The sequence below is a fragment of the Anabrus simplex genome, chromosome 10, assembly GCF_040414725.1.
Source record: "Anabrus simplex isolate iqAnaSimp1 chromosome 10, ASM4041472v1, whole genome shotgun sequence".
In the NCBI taxonomy this organism is placed as follows: Eukaryota; Metazoa; Arthropoda; class Insecta; order Orthoptera; family Tettigoniidae; genus Anabrus; species Anabrus simplex.
This window is the reverse complement of record NC_090274.1, coordinates 34,186,352-34,206,312: the sequence shown is the minus strand read 5'-3', so window position 1 is coordinate 34,206,312 and position 19,961 is coordinate 34,186,352. Positions and strand designations below refer to the sequence as shown.

At 39.3% G+C, this 19,961-nt stretch overlaps 1 protein-coding gene across 3 annotated transcripts in view; it reads left to right on the top strand.

Moving 5' to 3' along the window:
- The window catches only part of LOC136882304 (uncharacterized), a 124,999-nt gene extending 107,056 nt beyond the window's left edge, over positions 1-17,943 (top strand). For 2 of the 3 annotated variants that reach the window (XM_067154878.2, XM_067154876.2), the window contains exons 10-11: positions 4,229-4,331; positions 10,053-17,943. In XM_067154878.2, coding sequence (XP_067010979.2) covers positions 4,229-4,331; positions 10,053-10,593 — 644 coding nt within the window. In that variant the 3' untranslated portion in view covers positions 10,594-17,943. The remainder of the gene's footprint in view (positions 1-4,228; positions 4,332-10,052) is intronic. The other variant, XM_067154877.2, reaches the window with a different exon arrangement.
- Positions 17,944-19,961: the final 2,018 nt, after the last annotated feature.

Genomic DNA, 19,961 nt, shown 5'->3' with positions numbered 1-19,961 from the left:
TCTCACATATTCTTGCAAGTTAGGTATAATTACTTTTTTCTTGAACTAAAGGAATTTGTAAATTAATTGTCCCTGTATTTATCTCTCATTGCTGAATTCAGTGGTACAACCCAAATTCACTAGTACAGCCAGATAGCTGGTAGTTCTAGTAAAAATGTTTTACAGAGAGAGTTGGCCGTGCGGTTAGGGTTGTGCAGCTGTGAGCTTGCATTTGGGATATAGTGGGTTCGAACTCCACTGTTCGCAGCCTTGAAGATAGTTTTGTGGTTTCCCTTTTTCACACCACGCCAATGCTGGGGCTGTATCTTAATTAAGGTCGTGGCTGCTTCCTTCCCCTTCCTTGCCCTTTCCTATCCCATTGTCACCATAGACCTATATATGTCGGTGCGACTTGAATCAAATTGTAAAGAAATATATGTACTGGTATATATATATATATGATTTTTCTTACATTTCACTTGTCAATCCAAAGTGCAAAGTGGTCTCAAAGTTAGTTTCTTTAGGGGTGTTTAATTAATATATTGTATGTATATGGTATTACGAACAGTTTTTAAGTTTAATTTTAAGTACTCTTTTGTTTTTTAATTTTTTTTTACTTTTTTTAAAGATAGTGAAACTTTTCTGCAGGGGACGAGGGAAAAAGAATGTGTTATGCGAGAGAAAACATACTAATGAATATACGAATTAAAAGTATCCAACAGGGATATTTGGAAACAGTACGATTTTTTCCAACAACTGAAAGATGTGAAAAACACCAGACAACAAATATAAAAACATGTGCACAGGGGCCAAAAAAAATATCGAAGTATTATTGCAAATCACACTCTTTTGTTAGTAGGAGAATTTTATTTCGAAGCAGTGGGTTGTTAAACATTATTTTCTGGTCACAATCTTAGATGATGAATTGGAGGTTACACTCTTGTTCTTCTTCGAAATTTCTCGGAGGTTACATTCAAACATATGCAACTGCAAGGAATGACTTTGGTCGCCATTTTTAATTGAACAAAACTCCAACTTGAGTGATCACTGGGGCTGTACCTTAATTAAGGCCACGACCGCTTCCTTCCAACTCCTAGGCCTTTCCTATCCCATCATCGCCATAAGACCTATCTGTATCGGTGCGACGTAAAGCCACTAGGAAAAAGAAAAAAAAAAAAAACTTGAGTGATCGAGTCGAAACTTGATGGTGCGAGTTTCAACTTTCATGACCTCTGCGCGCTTATGCCAGTCCACTTTCTGACAGATTTTAATTTTGTCTTCATTATTAAGAAATATTACAACATTTTCCATGTCCATAATTAGGCTATCTCAAGACAAATATGCACCACGCTAGTCAATTTCACACGATTATGTTCCTAATTCAGATATAGGCTACCGTATCATGCGACAAATATTAGCTACAGTTCACTGTACCACTCAACACCAAATATGTTTCTGTCTTCTGAATGGAATGCATAATACAAGCACAAACAGGCTCGCTCTGCTTTTCATCGATCTCGGTGTTAACCGGCAAGCAAAACTGAACATTCCTAAGGCTAACGGCTCGCTCCCCAAAAGTGCAACTTTTCCTTCGAAGTTCAGGAAGCCCTTTTCTTGTAATCAAGCAACTGTGGTGATGGCTCTTACGCAAGTTGGAAATCACATTTCTTTCGGAAAGGCTGACAAATACAGTAACATTTTTCAGGTCTAGGAAAAATGTGATTGTACTAAGCGGTGATAGCGAAAATTCGTGACACAATAAGTGAGGTATTTCTTAATACAGATTTAATAGGATGAGAATCAGAACTTCGAATTTACAACATGTAAGTGGGAAAACGTGTTAATGAGGAATGCACTAGCATGTTTCACTGTATTGTCACAGGAGTTAGACAAGGCTATAATATTTCATGTTTGTGTTTATAATAATTATGTATGGATCATTACGAGGAGATATAGAAATGAAGTGACATGTGGCTTTTACTGCCGGAAGTGTCCGATGACAACTTCGGCTCGCCAGTTGGAGGTCTTTTGATTTGACGACCGGAGGCAACCTGTGCGTCATGATAAGAATGAAATGATGATGAAGACGATATGTACACCCAGCCCCTGTGTCAGAAAAATTAACCAATTATGGTTAAAATTCCCGACCCCGCCAGGAATCAAACTCAGGACCCCTGTGACCAAAGGCCAGCATGCTAACTATTTAACCATGGATCTGGAGTAAGTTAGGAATAAACTTGTTGGGTGTATAAACTGGCTTCGGTGGTAGGGTGTTGCGAGGTGAATGGAGGAGGAGAGGGTGCCTAGGAGAATAATGGACTGTCATGGAGGGTAGGAGAAGCAGGAGAACAAAGCAACATTTTTAACAATTTTATAATAAGAGATGTGGAACTAGATGAAGCCATAGAACCAGGTTCAGTTAAGAGAATTGTGGAGACACATAGTTAATTCACAGAGCCTTGCATACTGAATGCTGAAAGACATAATCATCATCATCATCATTATCTAAAAGGCTTTGTCTTGTCACTGCAACCATTGATCTCTTCTCTCTGCGATCCTTTTCATCTCTCCATAACCTTGCCATCAATCATCTCAACTACCTCTTCAACGATCTTCTTCTGTGGTTTTCCTCTGCCTTTCTTTCCCATCACCTTACCTTCGAACAAGTTCTTTATGAAGTCATTATGCCGGAGAATGTGACAAAAAACTGACGCTTTTCTCCTTTTTATCGTTGTTATTAAACATCTCTGGGTGTTCATTTTTTTAAGCACTGCTTCATTAGTTTTCTTCTCTATCCAGCTAGTTCTTGTCATCTTCCTCCATAGCCACATTTCCACTGCTTCTCAAATGAATGTTTTGATAAAAACTTACACAAGAAATTCTTCTTTTTATTTCCACAATGCATCTGTTGTCATTGGTAATAATAATAATAATAATAATAATAATAATAATAATAATAATAATAATAATAATAATAATAATAATAATATAAATATATATATGTAATACTGTCACTGTATTGGGTGTTCTCTCTGAAAATCTAAGAGAACCAGTTCCTTGATGTATGCTATTTGCAGATGATATTGTACTGTACAGCACAAATGGAGAACAGTTTGAACACAACTAGATTGCTGGAGAAGAGCTCTAGAAGAATAAGAAATTAATTAATAATATGTGGAGCCTCCATGGCTCAGGCGGCAGTGCGCCGGCCTCTCACCGCTGGGTTCCGTGGTTCAAATCCTGGTCACTCCATGTGAGATTTGTGCTGGACAAAGTGGTGGTGGGACAGGTTTTACTCCAGATACTCCAATTTTCCCAGTCTTCATTCATTCCAGCAACACTCTCCACTATCATTTCATTTCATCTGTCATTCATTAGTCATTGCCCTAGGGGAGTGCGACAGGCTATCCTCACCGCTAGATGGGGCTTCCTTCATTCCAATCCTGACCCGGTCGAATGACTGGAAACAGGCTGTGGATTTTTATTTTCAAGACTGAATACATGTGCCTGCGAGGAACTGGGAATGAAACTTTGGATCCACTATGTCTGCCAATGGTGGTCTAGAAATTACCTGCCAAATTAAGGCTGTCTGGTCTAACTGGAAAGGAGTTGCCTGATGTCCTCTGTGACAGGAGACTGAATATTGAAACAAAGGGGAAAGCTTATAAATGTGTGGAGAGACCTGCAATGCTGTGTGGTGGAGAAACTTGGTCAAAAGTGCAGTCACGATGTAAGCAGCTGGAAGTAGCCGAAATGGAGAGGGTGAAATAGATGTGTGGTGTTGCAAGAAAAGACCCTCTGCAAGAAAAGTCCAAGAAATACAATTGCTCTGGTATGGCCTCAGTAAGCACAGGGATGAAAACTATGTGGGAAGGAGAATACTCGACACGGAGGTGGAAGGTCGGAGGGAGAGAGATGAATATTGTATGCAGGAACATCTTGGAGAGAAGTAGTTAACAGAAAATGTCATTTATTTGGGACCGAGGGAAATGGCTTGTCAGAAATGTCAACTCCACACGAACGGGGGGGGGGAGAGAATTCTGTATAAAATTAGTATTTATAATGATGTTTGTTGTTTTTAATAAAACAGATGTATTAGACTAATTTTGCTTTAGATATCTTGTTATCTGCCTGATTATTCTGTACTGTTGGTAAAACTGCTTTTCCGTTTGCATTAGGAACTTAGTTTTAAGTATTTTCGATCCTTACCCTGTATCTAAGTATCACAATTTCACTCCTTTCTTTCCAGTAGATGACTACAATTTTGGCAACTCTGTTTTGGATATTCACGATGCTGTTCACGATGCTATTCATGATGAAGATACTGTGCCCAGTGCTTGGACACCCGGAGAGTAAGTAACATTTCCTGTATATACATTTAAATCTTGATTTAATGGACCATTAAGAGCTAAGTTTTTTCCATGAAATTGAAAAATCTGTTCAATTGCGAATCTTAGAAATTGTATAGACAATAATGGGCTTTCAGTGGTATTGATATACTTATAGGCTACTCCACGCTGCTTTACTTCTAAATTGACGTTCTGGCCGATTTTGGCTCTGTCTGTTGTGCGCTGAAACATAGGCATCCAACCCATCCCAAGCTGCCATTCATATCTACTTATATCGGCAGAGTGCAATCTCGAAACCTAGTTGCCAACTCGTAATATTTACATTCACTCAGGGTTAACCTACAGTATCACGCTCAGCGTGTATGGTATTCGGTACGGTTCGCTATCTTTTGCATTTTTCTTCAGTAATTAAGAGTTTTTCACATTAGTCTTTATCTCTCTAGTACCGTATAGTACAGTATAGCATAGCATACGTTAGTACAATAGAGGTTCAATAGTTCTGTGTATAAAAATAGCTGTAGTTTCGTTTTTTGGTTAGTGTATAGTAGGGCCCAAGAGAGTTGAAGTGTGACAGGTGAGCGGCGAAAGCTGTAACTACGAAGTACGCTGCGTTGTCATAGTTACCGTACCTCCATTTGCAGCCTACCGCCCTTTCAGACAGGCTGAGTGTTTAATAAAACATGTAGGCCTAGGCCTAATACAATTCATTTTCCCTTGACCGGTTCCTAAGCTAGTGTTAATAATTCCAGCATTTAAGACAGAACACGACATTATCGATATATATAAAAGATTTCATAATCACTAACAAAATCATCAGTTTCTGACAATAACCTCAACAAATGCACATGTTAATCACAGAATAGAACAACACTACCCACATTGATAGTTTTTTATTATTTAACTCGGACTGTTAACGGTACCTGTACAATTCAGGAATAAACTACGGTATAATAAACACAATAGGAAGACGATACTTCATCGAGAAAATAAATCAGTCAGAATATGAACGACGAAAGTGACTGAGAGCAAGCCAATCCACGTGATTATAGCGTCCTAAAATGTTGCAACTCTGTTATCGTTGCTATAGCAACAGGCCATTTTCGAGCAGCGTTAGTCAACTTTTTCTCGCCGGTGGCGCTAAACGTCAGACTTCAACTCTCGTGGGCCCTAGTGTAGGTAGTTCTTGCATGTTTAGCACTTCTCAGTGTATTTCGGAAAAGACAAGTGGCAAGAAAGTGAAAGTGAATGTGAGATCAGTGGAGTGTTCCCTTTGTAGGCCATAACCACCTTCCTATACCAGCTACTAGCGGTGAGTGATGTGTTATTTCCATATTCTCTTTTTTAGTGTCGGATGATGTTAGTAAGTGTAGTTTCTGTGAATTTGTTTTCAGTCCTGATTCATTAGCTTTTTCCCGAGTACAGTATTACATTTTAAGAGGGCTGTTTACCGCGGTCATATTGCATCACCTGTTATCGTAGCAGTAGGGGTAAGGCGACACTCATTTGTTTTGCGAAACGTCAATTTAGAACTAAAGCCATGCGGAGTATAAATGGGAGAAATTTTATATACATATAATTTTACAGTGAATTTGGCTAAAAAGGCATAGAGCCCATTAAAGAACGTTCACCAGAGACGAGATGTCTACAGAATTATCTTTCAAGAGAGCAAGTAACCAAAGCTGAGATTATATGGTGCATGCATACTGTCATGCAACACTGCCAGTGAAACTAGTGTTCGTTTGTTCCAGTAATGTTTCCAGACTCTGAAATCGCTTCGAAAGTTCAACTGCACAGAACGAAAGTTGCATATACAATCACTCATGGTTTGGCTCCCTATTTTCATGAACAAGTTCTTGAGATGTGTAGTAAGTGCACACATTTCACCATTGGCTCTAACGAGTCACTGAATAATGTTTCTCAGATCGGCCAAATGGATTTTGTAGTTAATTGTTTCGATTCTGATACTAATGAGGTACCGGTATGCACTTCTTATTTTGATTCCGTGTTTCTTGGTCACTCTACCTAGGATTTGTTAAATTTTTTTTTTTGCAAGCACTACAAGGACTCAATCGAAAAAACTCTTACAAATTTCAATGGATGGTCCAAATGTTAATAAAAAGTTCCTTCTGGATATCGGTAATTTATTAAATGATGATCCAGATGCTCCTATTTTGGTGAACATTGGACCTTGTGGCTTGCATACTGTGCACAATTCATATAAAATGCCAGTAAAAGAAACCCAGTGGAATATTGCATTCTTCGTGCTCTCCACTTCTTGTTTTGTCCTACTCGTTGGCTGAATGGTCAGCGTACTGGCCTACGGTTCAGAGGGTCCCGGGTTTGATCCACGTCCGGGTCGGTAGTCACAAGACTCAGGGCCAACAGAAGGGCGGCTACCAATGCAACAGTAGATAGCAAATAACAGCTTTCAACAAACATAGAACAGTTTCCAATATCTACTGACATTTCCTGACATGGTCTCAGTCAATATTATTGCCTACCGGTGTTAAAGGGCCCTTCTGCAATAATTCAACTGATGCTTCAGTTTCACATTATGCTCATGATTTCATCAGCGGCCTTGAAGATGTTGTATCTATGACATTCATTTTAGTGCTTGTTTTTCACGCCCTCATGTCGTTGGCATTATATCATTGCTACACTGTTTTTCCACTAATAATTTTATTTTAATGAACCGTTTTAATTAGAAATTTGTAACAGAATAAGTTTTGGTTTCTGACAAAATATTTTTATGGTTTAATTATTTGACAGTGTTTCCATCACCACATTTGTATAATGTATCATTTCTCACATTTTTATATACTGAATTTTAGTAACAGGCTAAACTTTTAACTTCGATATTGATATAAGGTGTACTCTTGAAGAATGTTTCTAGGCTGAAGATGCCCTAAATTGAGGGCGAAACATGTCCCATTTAACTGATAATATGTTTAAGTAACCACTATAAGTAGAAATTAATGTACTGAATAGGTGGAATAAAGATCGCCTTTATTGTTTTTGAACTATAAATTTTCAATGCGGACCAAAAATGAGATTCATAACATGTCCTTAAACTTCACCCATGCCACATTTACCAGATACCACACATCCCCAACTATGTTGGTACTTACACCTGCTTGCCTTATGTTGTTGGTACCGACGTGAAATACTACCACCTTTTCCTTTCCCTCCTCCTTCTCTTCTAATTTCCTCAACATCTGCCTTAATTCTTGAATAACACTCTACTCTGGTTCCATTTCCTCCACACACACTTTCCCCACATGTCTAACAATGGAATCCTCCTTGACCAGAGCCTCAACCCTACCCAACTAATTTGATCCCCTCCCCTCCCTATCAGCCCTATCTTTCTTCACTGTTGCAGAAACTACTTCCTCCTCCCTTCTCTCTCTCCCATGACCCTGTTCTACCTGTCTTTTCCTATCCTCTGTTCTACATGTCCCTTTCCTACCTTTTCCTTTCCTCCTACTTCCACACTTCTCAACAACAGTTCCCTGTTCCTCATTTTCCCCTCTGTTCTACCTGTCATGACGTACTGATTTCTCAGACATTTGTCCTGAATTGTGACCTGAATAGAGCCCTTAGCCTGCATTCTCCTTCCCCTTAAAACATGAGAGCGTCTGTCCTCCGCAATTCCCCCCTTTCTTCCCATCCCTCTTTTATACCGCCTGTATCCTGTACTTTCCTTCCTCCCCTCTGAGAGAATCCTAATTATCCCCCTCAAACTCTCCAACTCCTCCCTCATACTCCTTAATGCCTGGCCACACCCACAGTTCCTACACTTGACTCTTTAGCCATTCCTTACAGAATAATGAAAAGAAATGGAAAAATAAACTAACTCTTTCTATGCAAAATAAAAATGAAAGGAAATAAATATTGTCTAGCATAGTTCACAAAGATCTTTATGGAGGAGGTAATGTTATTTTCCTTTTCGGAGAAGTTCTTGCATATTTTTCTTGATTCTTAGACATCGTAATCGAATTCTACGAGGGCGGATCAAATATAAAGGGGATTTTATTTTTTATTTAAATTCATTTATTGAAAAACACTAGTCAATTACAGTTTATCTTTCCACATAGTTTCCTGCTTTGGAAACACATTTGTCCCAGCGTATGGGCAGCTTTTTGATGCCCTCATCATAAAAAGAACAGGGTGGTGTCGCCAGCCAATTGCACATGAAGTCTTCCACACTCTCGTCATCTTCGAATCATTGCCCTCCTAGAGCTTCTTTAAGCAGTCCAAATAAATGGAAATCACAGGGGGATAAGTCCGGGTTGTAAGGAGGATGATCAAGTGTAGTCCAGTGCATTTCCTGTAGCTTGGAGACAGTTAGAGTTGCAGTATAGGGCTGCGCATTGTCGTGGAGGAGGATGACCTGTTGAGTCAGCTGATCTCGTCTTTTGCTGCGATATGCAACCCTTGCCACGTTCAACAGCTTGCAGTAGTAAACAGCATTGATTGTGCGTCACTCATGCAAAAAAATCGATCAACAAAATGCCTCGTTGATCGAAAAAAAAAAAACGGTTGCAAGAACCTTGCAGGCTGACAGTCGAGTCTTGGCTTTCACTGGTGCTGCCTGCCCTTTCCTCAGCCACTCCTTACTGGCTTGTTTGTATTCGGGAGTGTAGTGCAGACCCATGTTTAGCCGCAGGTGACAATCCAACTCAAATGCATCGCCTTCTTCTGCAAACCTTGCTGTAAGCCTTTGACAGACCTCCAAACGTCTCAACTTCGGATTTTTGGTCTAAAGGCAAGGGACCCATCTGGAATACACTTTACGGAACTATGTCGTCTGTAATGATAGCTTGACAGCTCCCATAACTGATTTTGACTTGATCTGCAGTTTCTGATACTGTTGCTTGTCGATCCTTGTCAATAATGTCTTTAACCGCACAAATGTTTTCGTCTGTAATGTTGGTCCGAGGATGGCGATCGTGTTGCTTATTTTCCACACGTTCTCGTCCTTCCTTGAACTTTTTATGCCAGGCAAATACACGCGTCCTTGACAATTTTTGATCACCGAACAGTGTAGTCAATCTCTGACAAATTTCCACCGCTGTAACTCCTTCACGAGCAAGAAATTTTATAATGTGCAGTGGAGGGGTGCACCTGTTGCTCTGATATCGTGGCCGTTACTGACAAAGCTGCGGGAAATATCTAAATATCTAACAGCACGCTCCCCCCATTCCTAACGGTCCCGCCTAAGCATACGAGAAACGCAGGGCCAGTCCTACCAACTGTTCATTTTCACGAACAAAAATCCTGTTTATATTTGATCGACCTTCGTATGAGAAAGTATAGTACGAAATAAGTCCATAATTAATAAAATGCTGCATTTGTCATTTCGCACCAACTACATTATTAAATGCATTATTCGAACATGCCACAATTGTACTTACCTGGTATTACCCGGACAGACTTACAACACCACAGAAAAAAAAAAATGCATTAATTATACCCACAAATGCAACACTATTGTTTTTAATAATACAGCAGTGGCAATGCGTAGTTCTTGCAAATCACAAAATAAACCATGACTGTATGGTTAGAGACACTAAATCAAACCCAACACTTAGAAAGTAACTAAAAATGCTTCAGTATTAACAGGGGAGAAAGAGAATTGTACCCTTAGTGTATAGGCTTACATGCCAGGGAGTATAAATGATTTCAGCAGGCATATTGTAAGAGTTTGTGTTTAATCGTTTCCAGGGCTTACGGACATAACGTGGTTGGTGAAGAGGCTAATACACCGGGTCCATCTGCTGAAAGAGAAGAACCCTCTCACGACTCGCGTCCAGAGAGTTCACTGTCCACCCTAAGTGAAGCTGCCGCTAGCCCTGATTCTACCAACATGAGCGCTGCCAACAGGACGAATGTGGGGGACTCCGGAGTGTCAGCTTCCTCTAGCGTACAGTCGTCCAATACCAGTCTTGCTGTTAGGCACTTCAGCCAGTTTGGCTCCGGCAATCGGGCTGCTGACAGTGGAGATGCAGTGGACCAGTCATTGTCTGGAAGTCGTTCTGAAGAGGACTTGAACCAATCAGCTCAACCGTGCAAAAGACTAAGGCGTGATTCGGGATCTGTATCCATGCAGTCTGGACCTCTTTTCGAATCTGGCAATTCTTCTAGTGAGGATGAAATGGATCAGAACTCTGAGCGCCGTGGGGCTACTATTAACACTGGAACTCAAGCAAACCAGTTTAACTTTTTTGTGAAAGTCTATAAGAATTCTGGACATGTACAGTATTAATGTAAATCTATGCTTCTCTCTCATTTTAAATGTATCTGTTATTTCATTCATTTAAGGCTGGGGTGGAGTGTATTGTGTGTTCCTTCTGTTTTCTATATTACTGTTGCATAAACCATTGCCATTTTGATGTAAGTTTGTTATTGATGTGTCAACCTTGCCATACACATAGACATAGGAAGACACTGCACGAAGGTGGAGCAATGTACTGTGTACCTGTTAGGACAATGGCGGGACTTGGATAAGGAAGAACTGTCTTCACCTAGAAAGACAGTCTGTCATCTCAGGAAAGTAATTCTTTTTTTTTTCTGGAACTCTTAAGGTTACAGTAGAACCCCAGTAATCTGAACCTTGCACATCCAAAATTTTGGATAATCTGAACTGTATCTGTGATAGAAGAAAGAAATTAAAATTCCACTTGCAATGTAATGATAGGATTTAATCATGGTACTGTACTTTATTTAAGCTAGCATTTATCAGAATAGAGTCCATATTCAATTGTTTGTTTGTCCAAACCCTAGTCCCGTTTCTCGACGGGGTCGCGTATGAGGTGAGGTGAGATCAATCTGTTGTGACGGATTTTTATGACCGGATGCCCTTCATGACGTCAACCTCATCAGAGGAGTTAATGAGATGAAATGAATGACGTGATGTATGATAGTAGGAAGGGAGAGGGTGAAACCCGGTGCTGACACATAGCCTACTCCTGTCGAATAACACCAAGGGGTCTGCTCAAGGCTTAACGTCTCCATCCGACGGATGAATCACCATCAACAGCATCATATGCCCTCACTCCATATGAGCACTGCGGAGAGGGCATGCAATCTAGTGATTAGAAATTGTATACCACTACTTCCCCTACCCTGCCGGCCAATATTCTGATGGTGAAATTTTTTCGACCAACGGGACTCGAACCGGCTAACCTCGGTGTCAGACCGTTTAGACTTCAATGCCTTAACGATCGTGGCTACCAGGCGGGCTAGAATCCATATTCAATATTTTATTAAATTCTTTAAGTGTTGCCCCGTGGTTTACAGGTAGCAAGCCCACCTCTTGCCAGGGGGCGTCCAGTTTGATTCCCAGTCAGGTCCTGGTTTTTACCTGGATCTGATCGCTGGTTTGAGGTTCACGCAGCCCACATGAGAACAGTTGAAGAGCTGCCTGACGGTGAGCTAGCGGCACCTGTCTAGAAAGCTATGAGGATTTGTTGTGTAATCTATAGGCGTTCGGGCTGAGCAGCGGTCGCATAGTAGACCTATCAGCGCTGTAGTGTCATAGGGTTTGGGTTTGGTTTTATATACAGTATTAGAAAATTTTTCAAGGGTAGTCCGACATTTTTTAATCCTACAAGATCCCAGCCCAAATTAGTTCTGAAAAATGTGTAATTTCGTAGAATGTTTAAAATACTATTGGCAATAACTCTTTCTCATTCCCTTTGATATTCTCCAAATGTAACTATTTGCTACAGGAAATTTTTTTCCCCTTCTCTTCATTCAGTAATTTCAGGACAATTTTAATTTCTTTATTCTCTTCATAAAATCCTACCGACTTGTCATTTTAATCAAGTTCGGTTTTTTTTTTTTTTTTTGCTTTCAACTTTTGTGCCATCATTTACAACCTAGTCATGCTCTCTGGCAATATTTCGGATAGTATTCTCACCTCTACCAGTGCTCTTCTTGCCTTATTGAGAGGAAATGTTGGCCCCCTCTTATTTGCAAAATTTTAGCACGTTATAAATTATTTTTCTGCTTTGAGAACATATAATGTTCCTTGATATGTTTCTTTCTCAGAGGCAGTGTCTCCATCGATCACTAGACAGTGAATTACAAAACTGTAAAACTATCCAGTACGAACATACTGAGTAGTGTTGAGGGGTACTCTAGACCATGCAAATCATATTTCTGTCCGACAAGGGGAGCTCATGATGTCCGCATCACAGATTTTGTTCAGTCTTTGTAGGTTGGTAGTACTACATCACAAAAACACACTGGCAAAGTAGTAGCATGCAACTCTCAAAAACTTTTAAGAAAAAGCAATTTTGAAAATGTCAAAAAAAGTACGGGAGGTTTAGCATGCCAGGTACCATCAAGCAAGAAATTGTGACACGGTGGTCGAGTGGTTAAGATTTTCCACTTCAGTTTTGAAGATGGGGAGTTTGAGTCACGCTGCTACAAGATTTTTACCCCCACCCCCCTTTTTCACTTTTTACATCTATTACAAATTTATTCTCTTATATTACTGTCAAAATAGATTTAAATATTTTCTTTCTCAATAATTCGGCCTCTTTTGTAATCTCAACAGAGTCGCCGAGATCCAGTAAGCGAGTTATACAAAGAAGGTGCTTGACGTAAGCCATGGCCCTTTTCAACTGTTTATTTGTTGTTTGCTCTACCGGGAACTCGTTTGCACTTTTTGTAACTTCACATTCAGAAACACTTTTGTTCGAACATGAATCAACATGCGAGATCTCAATGCCTATTGAACTTATGATGGGCATGTCTGGTTACATCGCACACAATCGTTACACAACACAGTCAGACGGTCATTAACTGCTGCTCTCATTTACAACATGAGGAAAAAGGGGATCAGGAAATGTCGGGGGAAAAAAATTAAGACGAGCATGACTTGCATTCTTCATAACTGAAGTATACAAACTTAACCACTCGACCACCCCACCACGGTCTACAACTTGATGGTACCTGGCATGCTAAACCTCTCGTAGCTTTTCTCGACATTTTCAATTTTCAATTTTTTTTTGTTTTGTTTTTCTCGGAAATTTTTGAGAGTTGTGTGCTGCTACTTTGCCAGTGTGTTTTTGTAATGTAGTACTACCAACCTACAAAGTTTGAATGAAATCGGTGATGCGGACATCGTGACCTCCCCTTGTGAAACAAGTAAGAGAAACCCAAGTAAATAAGAATATTTCTGCAGGTCTCTACTGTGGATCGGTGGCATGACTGCAAGGTTTGTGGCATAGAGAAGGTATGGGAAAATATGATGAAAGATTGTTTACACATTAAATGGCTATTGGAATGCAGATACTTAATTAAGGTTGTGAATGACCAGGAAAATGCCTGGTAAACTAGGAAAATATCTGAAATACGACAAGTAGTTTCATATGTTTCTCTTCTAGAAATATAAAGAATCTATTGTAATTTAATCTTTATTCATTAAGGTATTGAAACCTTCCATCTTAGTTTAAGAGGTCAACATACACCTGCCACTGTTGAATATCGAACCGTTTTATAAATTTTGTTCCTCCAATCCTGTTAGCCCTGTCACAATGAAATTCAGTCTGCCTCATATTTGAAACTTAATCTTCGGTCTCTGAAGTATTATCTTGTTTTGCACTTCACCAATGTTTTCAAAGTTACCCCCAACATTTTTGAAGTAATTTATTTTTTGTTCTAAAGTCGACAATTAGATAAATAGCCTGAACCTTAACGGTGGAGAACAACAATTTTTTTAGAACTTTGGAAACTTTGAACTTTGAAATGACTAATTTGCCAAATGATTACTTCCCCTTGGTTGGGGACTGGGTGTTTGTACTGTCTGCAGCATTCCTGCAACTTGCACACAGCACTATCCTCCACTACAAAAAAATTCACATGCACGACAGACGCAACCCACCATCGTTGGAGGGTCTGACTTACAAGGGCTGCACCAGACTAGGAATAGCCACACAAAATTATTATTATTATTTCATCCTTCACTTTTTTAACATTTTCACTGCCGAGTTTTGATGACCAGCCGAACCCTCTGGGCCGGGTTTTTTAAGGAAGAAACACTTTTACAGATAAATTGTTCTGATAATATTAATGGAACACATACCGTCCCCTTAGCCCCGCAACCCAATACGGGGCTGGGGATGAAGTGAGATTATATTTTACAGCATATTTTTACGGCTGGATGCCCTTCCTGATGCAAACTGAGTAAGGAAGTGGAAGGAATTAGCTGTGGTCTATGAATAGGAACTGTCTTGGCATTTGCTTGGGAGTGCGAAAGGGAAACCAGAAAGAGAAAAAACAACTTAGGACAGTTGATGTTGGGGTTTGAACCCACTCGCCTGCCGAATGCGGAGCTTGGCTCCATGGCTGTAGCATGTTAACGTGCACGGCTACTCCGCTCAGTGATACTATGACTGAAATATAAAACTGTTGATCCAAGAACTGATATCAAAATTGTTAACATTTGGGGAAAAAAGAATTCATCTGAGGAGGCGATGACAATTCCGCATGAGATTCATCATTACTACTTTGTCTTGCACTTTCTTGTAGTTCAATATTACCCCCTATGTATTCTCCATCGTCATTATCAAAATATAGCTATCCAGAATCACTATTTATGAGGAAACATTCATTTTCTTAGTCAACAAGTGTTGAATGTTACTTCAAGATGCCATGATGGCAGCGTGTTAGCGGGAAAGATGTTCCACTCCAATGAAGCTGAAATAACATCAGATCACTTTCAAAACACACAAAATGGAGTGGTATATCTACTGTACAGAACTTCTTTGAGCATTTCCACGGAATTTCAAAGCATGACACTATATCCCGTTCATATGATATCGGTGAAGTGCACACTGCACCAAAACGTATATATAGGGGTTTGGCGTTGAATGGCTTAACCTATATTAACAATATAGATATTATTTATTGTTAAAAAGCAGAACTTTCTATACATTCCCCACCTGATGCTCTAAATTCTGTGCAGGGCATAGTACATGATTGGAATGAAGGGCGCCTTCTATGTCAAAAGTACAGTTTTGAGCAGAGGAGTGATAAACATAGGTATGGCAGGCTGGAGTTACTTTTAAATGTCCACCAGCTCAGATCACATGATAACATTTTTATTCTTGAAGTTTTATAGGTAACTTATTTTCTGCAGATATGGTGAAAGTTCACTTCAGTGTATTTTGGTCAATTATAATATTTTGCAGACTGGGAGGTGTATGTCTGCCTTTAATTATCCATCTTCCTTGTTCTTTACTGAACTCGTTGATCCCTAGCCTTAAATTTAATTTGAAAATTGAGAGATTGAGTCTGTTGAACTGATGTACATATTTATTCTATTTTACTGTTAAGAGCATTAAGTAATTTTAAGGTAAAATATACAAGTTAAGTATTTCCATTCTGTGGAATTAAATGTTACCCTTTGAGGACCTATGGTAAAATATACATGTTAACTAATTCCATTCTGTGGAATTAAATAATGGTACCCTTTTGAGAGCTCACTTTTAAACTTGTTGAAAAAATCTGTCTCTTAATAATTGGCCTTGCCCAGTGTGAAATGAGTAGTCTGTGTCAAATGTGAGTCCATTTCCGTTGTTGTTGTTGTTGTTATGAAGTAAAAGTAAACAGTTGAGCTTCTCTGCGGACACCATCGGTTCCATGGAAAATTGTCCGTTACGAGAGGTGGCCACTAAAACAGGTTGTAAAAAATGAATCGAATGAATAGAATGATGCAAGAACTTGAAAAACTGAATTGTTTTGTGCTTAAGTGGGCTGATACAAAAAATACCATATTTTCTTGCATAATTAACACACATGTTTGATGGAAAGTACAGCCAAAAAATTTGCGTCTGTATTTTATTCAAGGAATTCAGATATGCAAAAAAAAGTTTTTATATGTACATTTTAAAAGTGATATCAAATATGCTCTACACAAAGTTGCTTCAACTCATTTGCAGATTTGTCATTTGGCATAAAATTACGGCATAAGTTTTCTTCTCTAGAGTCTAAGAGAAAACATGAGGCAAGTTGGGCAAGCGGGTTTGAACTACGGACACGGAAAAATATTCCACCCATTACAAGCTGATAGTACGGCATGAAGCAAAATAAATATGGATTAACTAAAGTACCAGTCATATAAGCAGTAAGTTTTAACATTTATGGTCTGTCTTCGACATGGCTCTCTACCATCAGCTGTTACACTAAGCAGTGCAGTGCATCATTTTTCACTGTCAGTAATACGCACATTAACACTATGTTCCTTTCTTATCAATTGTTCGACTTTGTGCCATATTGAAACTGATTGGCATCGGATCCAAGTTTCCTATGTGGGGAAACCTAATATTTCCTCACTTTCTGCTTCCCAATTGTGATGCGATTAAAATCGGTTACTATTTGGTTGAAATTATTTGGCGTAATGTTGTTCTTCAAAGAGAAAGTCCATTTCTCTTCATAAAATGTAATCATCCAGCCTGGGTTACCTTAAAATCCAAGTCATTTAAAATACAGCATTTCATGAGAAACAATATATCCGTCGTTGCAAAATGAAGATCCAATGAATTCAAGCGTTGGAGCAAGGTCTCTTCCATAATTAAAAAAAGTGTAGTGCGTACTTCCTAACAGGTGATAACAGGAAATTATGTAATATTTGGAATATCAAGTTTGACAATAGGAAGGCTAGTACTTGACATCTTTATTTCAAAACATATCTGGAACTGTGCAATGAATTGTTGAGAAAGTAGGTGTGTCAAATATGCAAATAATTTTTCCCCTTCTTTGAACCAAAAGAGTTGGGGTGCATAAACTATGCAGGGGCATTAACTATGTGAGAAAATATGGTAGATGCTCATTATCCTTACAAAGACTGAACTTGTGATTTGAACAAATATGAAAATGTCATATCAAGGATTTCATACAGTGGTAAACTCTGATGCTGATGTTTTAAAGGTGGCAAAGTCAAATAGCAAATGCAATCCTATTCTTAAATCAGCAGTGTCCATTAATTTCATGGAATGTCCCACATTTTTATTGACATTTCTTGTTTTCTTTGGCAAAATGTGGCAACCTTACTTGGAAATGACTAGTTCAGAATCTGGCAACATTAGATGATATATTCCATAGGACTAATATGTTATGTTCAACTTCAAAAGTCCTGGCCAGATACCAAAATAAATGTGCATATTCCAGTGACCAATCATGAATGTGAGATGGAGCAGATTTTTTCTTTGGATTTGTATTTAATATTGTTTACATTGCATATTATCACTAGCATTAGTTTTGTGAGAGAAGCATAAATCCATGGACTGAGTAATAGAAGTCTCAGGAATGCATTTTTTAAAATAATTTTTGTTAAGCATTCTCTAGATTTCTGTATGTTATAATAGCAGCTTTTAAAACAAATTCAGTTAATGTTATGTGCCAATTTGAATTAGTGTTTTATTGTATTGTGCTGCTTGTTGTAATGTCTGAATGCTGATCTGTGAAGATCTGTATTATTTAATTATTGATGTTTCTTCTGTATTGAATTGATTTTTTTTATAAGATGCACTTTTTCAAACAAGGAATGTTCCTATTGTAATTTTACAAAAAAAAAATTATGAAAATGAATAAAAAAACATTGAAATATTTTTTAATACACAGCATTTTGTCATTTGTGAGGCCATTTTGTTTTCTGATACCGTATACTATAGTTCTATTAAAATAACTCGGGTGTTCTGACAGTTCGCAGCACTGTAGTTACTGCAGCAACCAGTACACGCCTCCCGTTTAAGCCAATCCCAGGTAGTCGCGCGCTTTCATTTTCCTGCCCTCCCTGCTATAATATTGCTGCCGAGCCACCTTAGAGGGAAACAGAGTGAGAGGGAGACGTAGAACGAGAAGATTGAACGGATGAATATGAAATTAAAACTATCAGTGGATCCGTACCGGAAACTATCATGAACAATAGCATTACTAATCAAGGGGCTGCTTCTAAAGCACAATCCTGAATGGACGATGCTTGTTGTCTAAAGGGGTCCAAAATCCAGGTCAACAGTCCATAAACCGGGCGAGTTGGCTGTGCGCGTAGAGGCGCGCGGCTGTGAGCTTGCATCCGGGAGATAGTAGGTTCGAATCCCACTATCGGCAGCCCTGAAAATGGTTTTCCGTGGTTTCCCATTTTCACACCAGGCAAATGCTGGGGCTGTACCTTACGGCCACGGCCGCTTCCATCCATCTCCTAGGCCTTTCCCATCCCATCGTCGCCGTAAGACCTATCTGTTGATATAGATGTTGATTCCCATAGGGAATCTGAAATATTTGTCCTGAATGAGCAAATTTATAATACCAATATAAATGGTCCGTTATTGGACATTATAAATTTTCCAGCTAGCTCATTCTTGGTTGCCAGCGTTTCGCCCTTGTGTGCTAGGGTGGGCTCATCAGTTGGTACCTAGCACACCTATCAATACGCTGGCTAGTGCATACCGAGGAGGCCACTGCGTAGGCTAACTGGAGCCACCGGCAGTGCCAATGCACTAAGAGACTTTGTCTCATCACTAAAAATTCTCTTAGTCTCTTAGTGCATTGGCACTGCCGGTGGCTCCAGTTAGCCTACGCAGTGGCCTCCACGGTATGCACTAGCCAGCGTATTGGTAGGTGTGCTAGGTACCAACTGATGAGCCCACCCTAGCACACGAGGGCGAAACGCTGGCAACCAAGAATGAGCTAGCTGGAAAATTTATAATGTCCAATAACGGACCATTTATATTGGTATTAGACCTATCTGTGTCGGTGCGACGTAAAGCCCCTAGCAAAAACAGTCCATAATAAACCTATTGTTAGAGGCATGATTTTTTCGCATTAACGATAAACGCAACAAAAAATATTTTGAAGCGATTTTGGGATATCTTTACGAATCATATGTTTCTGGTTAAGAAAATATGGATATTATGTTCGCGAATTAAAGCAATAAGGCCATTTTAAAGCGAAATTCAATTATTTCGTGAAAAGTGTGATATTACAGCGAAATCTGTAGTGAATAATGAACTTGACATTTTTTCCAAGATAATGTATGAAAAGAATAGGAAGAGCGAACAAAGATTCATCAGGAAAGAAATATGTTATCATTAATGTTCCGAAAATTCTCTTTAAGGCATGGCATCAAAGAAAATGGGTTGGCTCCATGCTTCTTGCCAAACGAAATATATGGAATGTTGTTCTTTTGGTGGCTGGTAAATCCCACCCCAGCCTGGTGTATTTCGGCTTCGTGGTCAGGTAAAATTAAGAAAGTGATCACGTGATCACAGATAGTAGCGAAGATGGGTTGCTCGACAAGTGTTACGGTGCACAGCAGAGCTCAACCGTTTGCGAGTGAAGGTTTATACGTTTCGGAAAGCAATATTTTAATGTGTAAATTTTGTAATGTTCGTATCGACTGGGAGAAAAATGATACTGTCTCAAAGCATTGTTTTAAAAATAAGGAACATTCAGAACGTAAATTTTGCATCCGGGAGATAGTGGGTTCGAATCCCACTGTCGGCAGCCTTGAAGGTGGTTTTCCGTGGTTTCCCATTTTCACACCAGGCAAATGCTGGGGATGTACCTTAATTAAAGCCACGGCCGCTTCCTTCCAACTCCTAGGCCTTTTCTATCCCGTGGTCG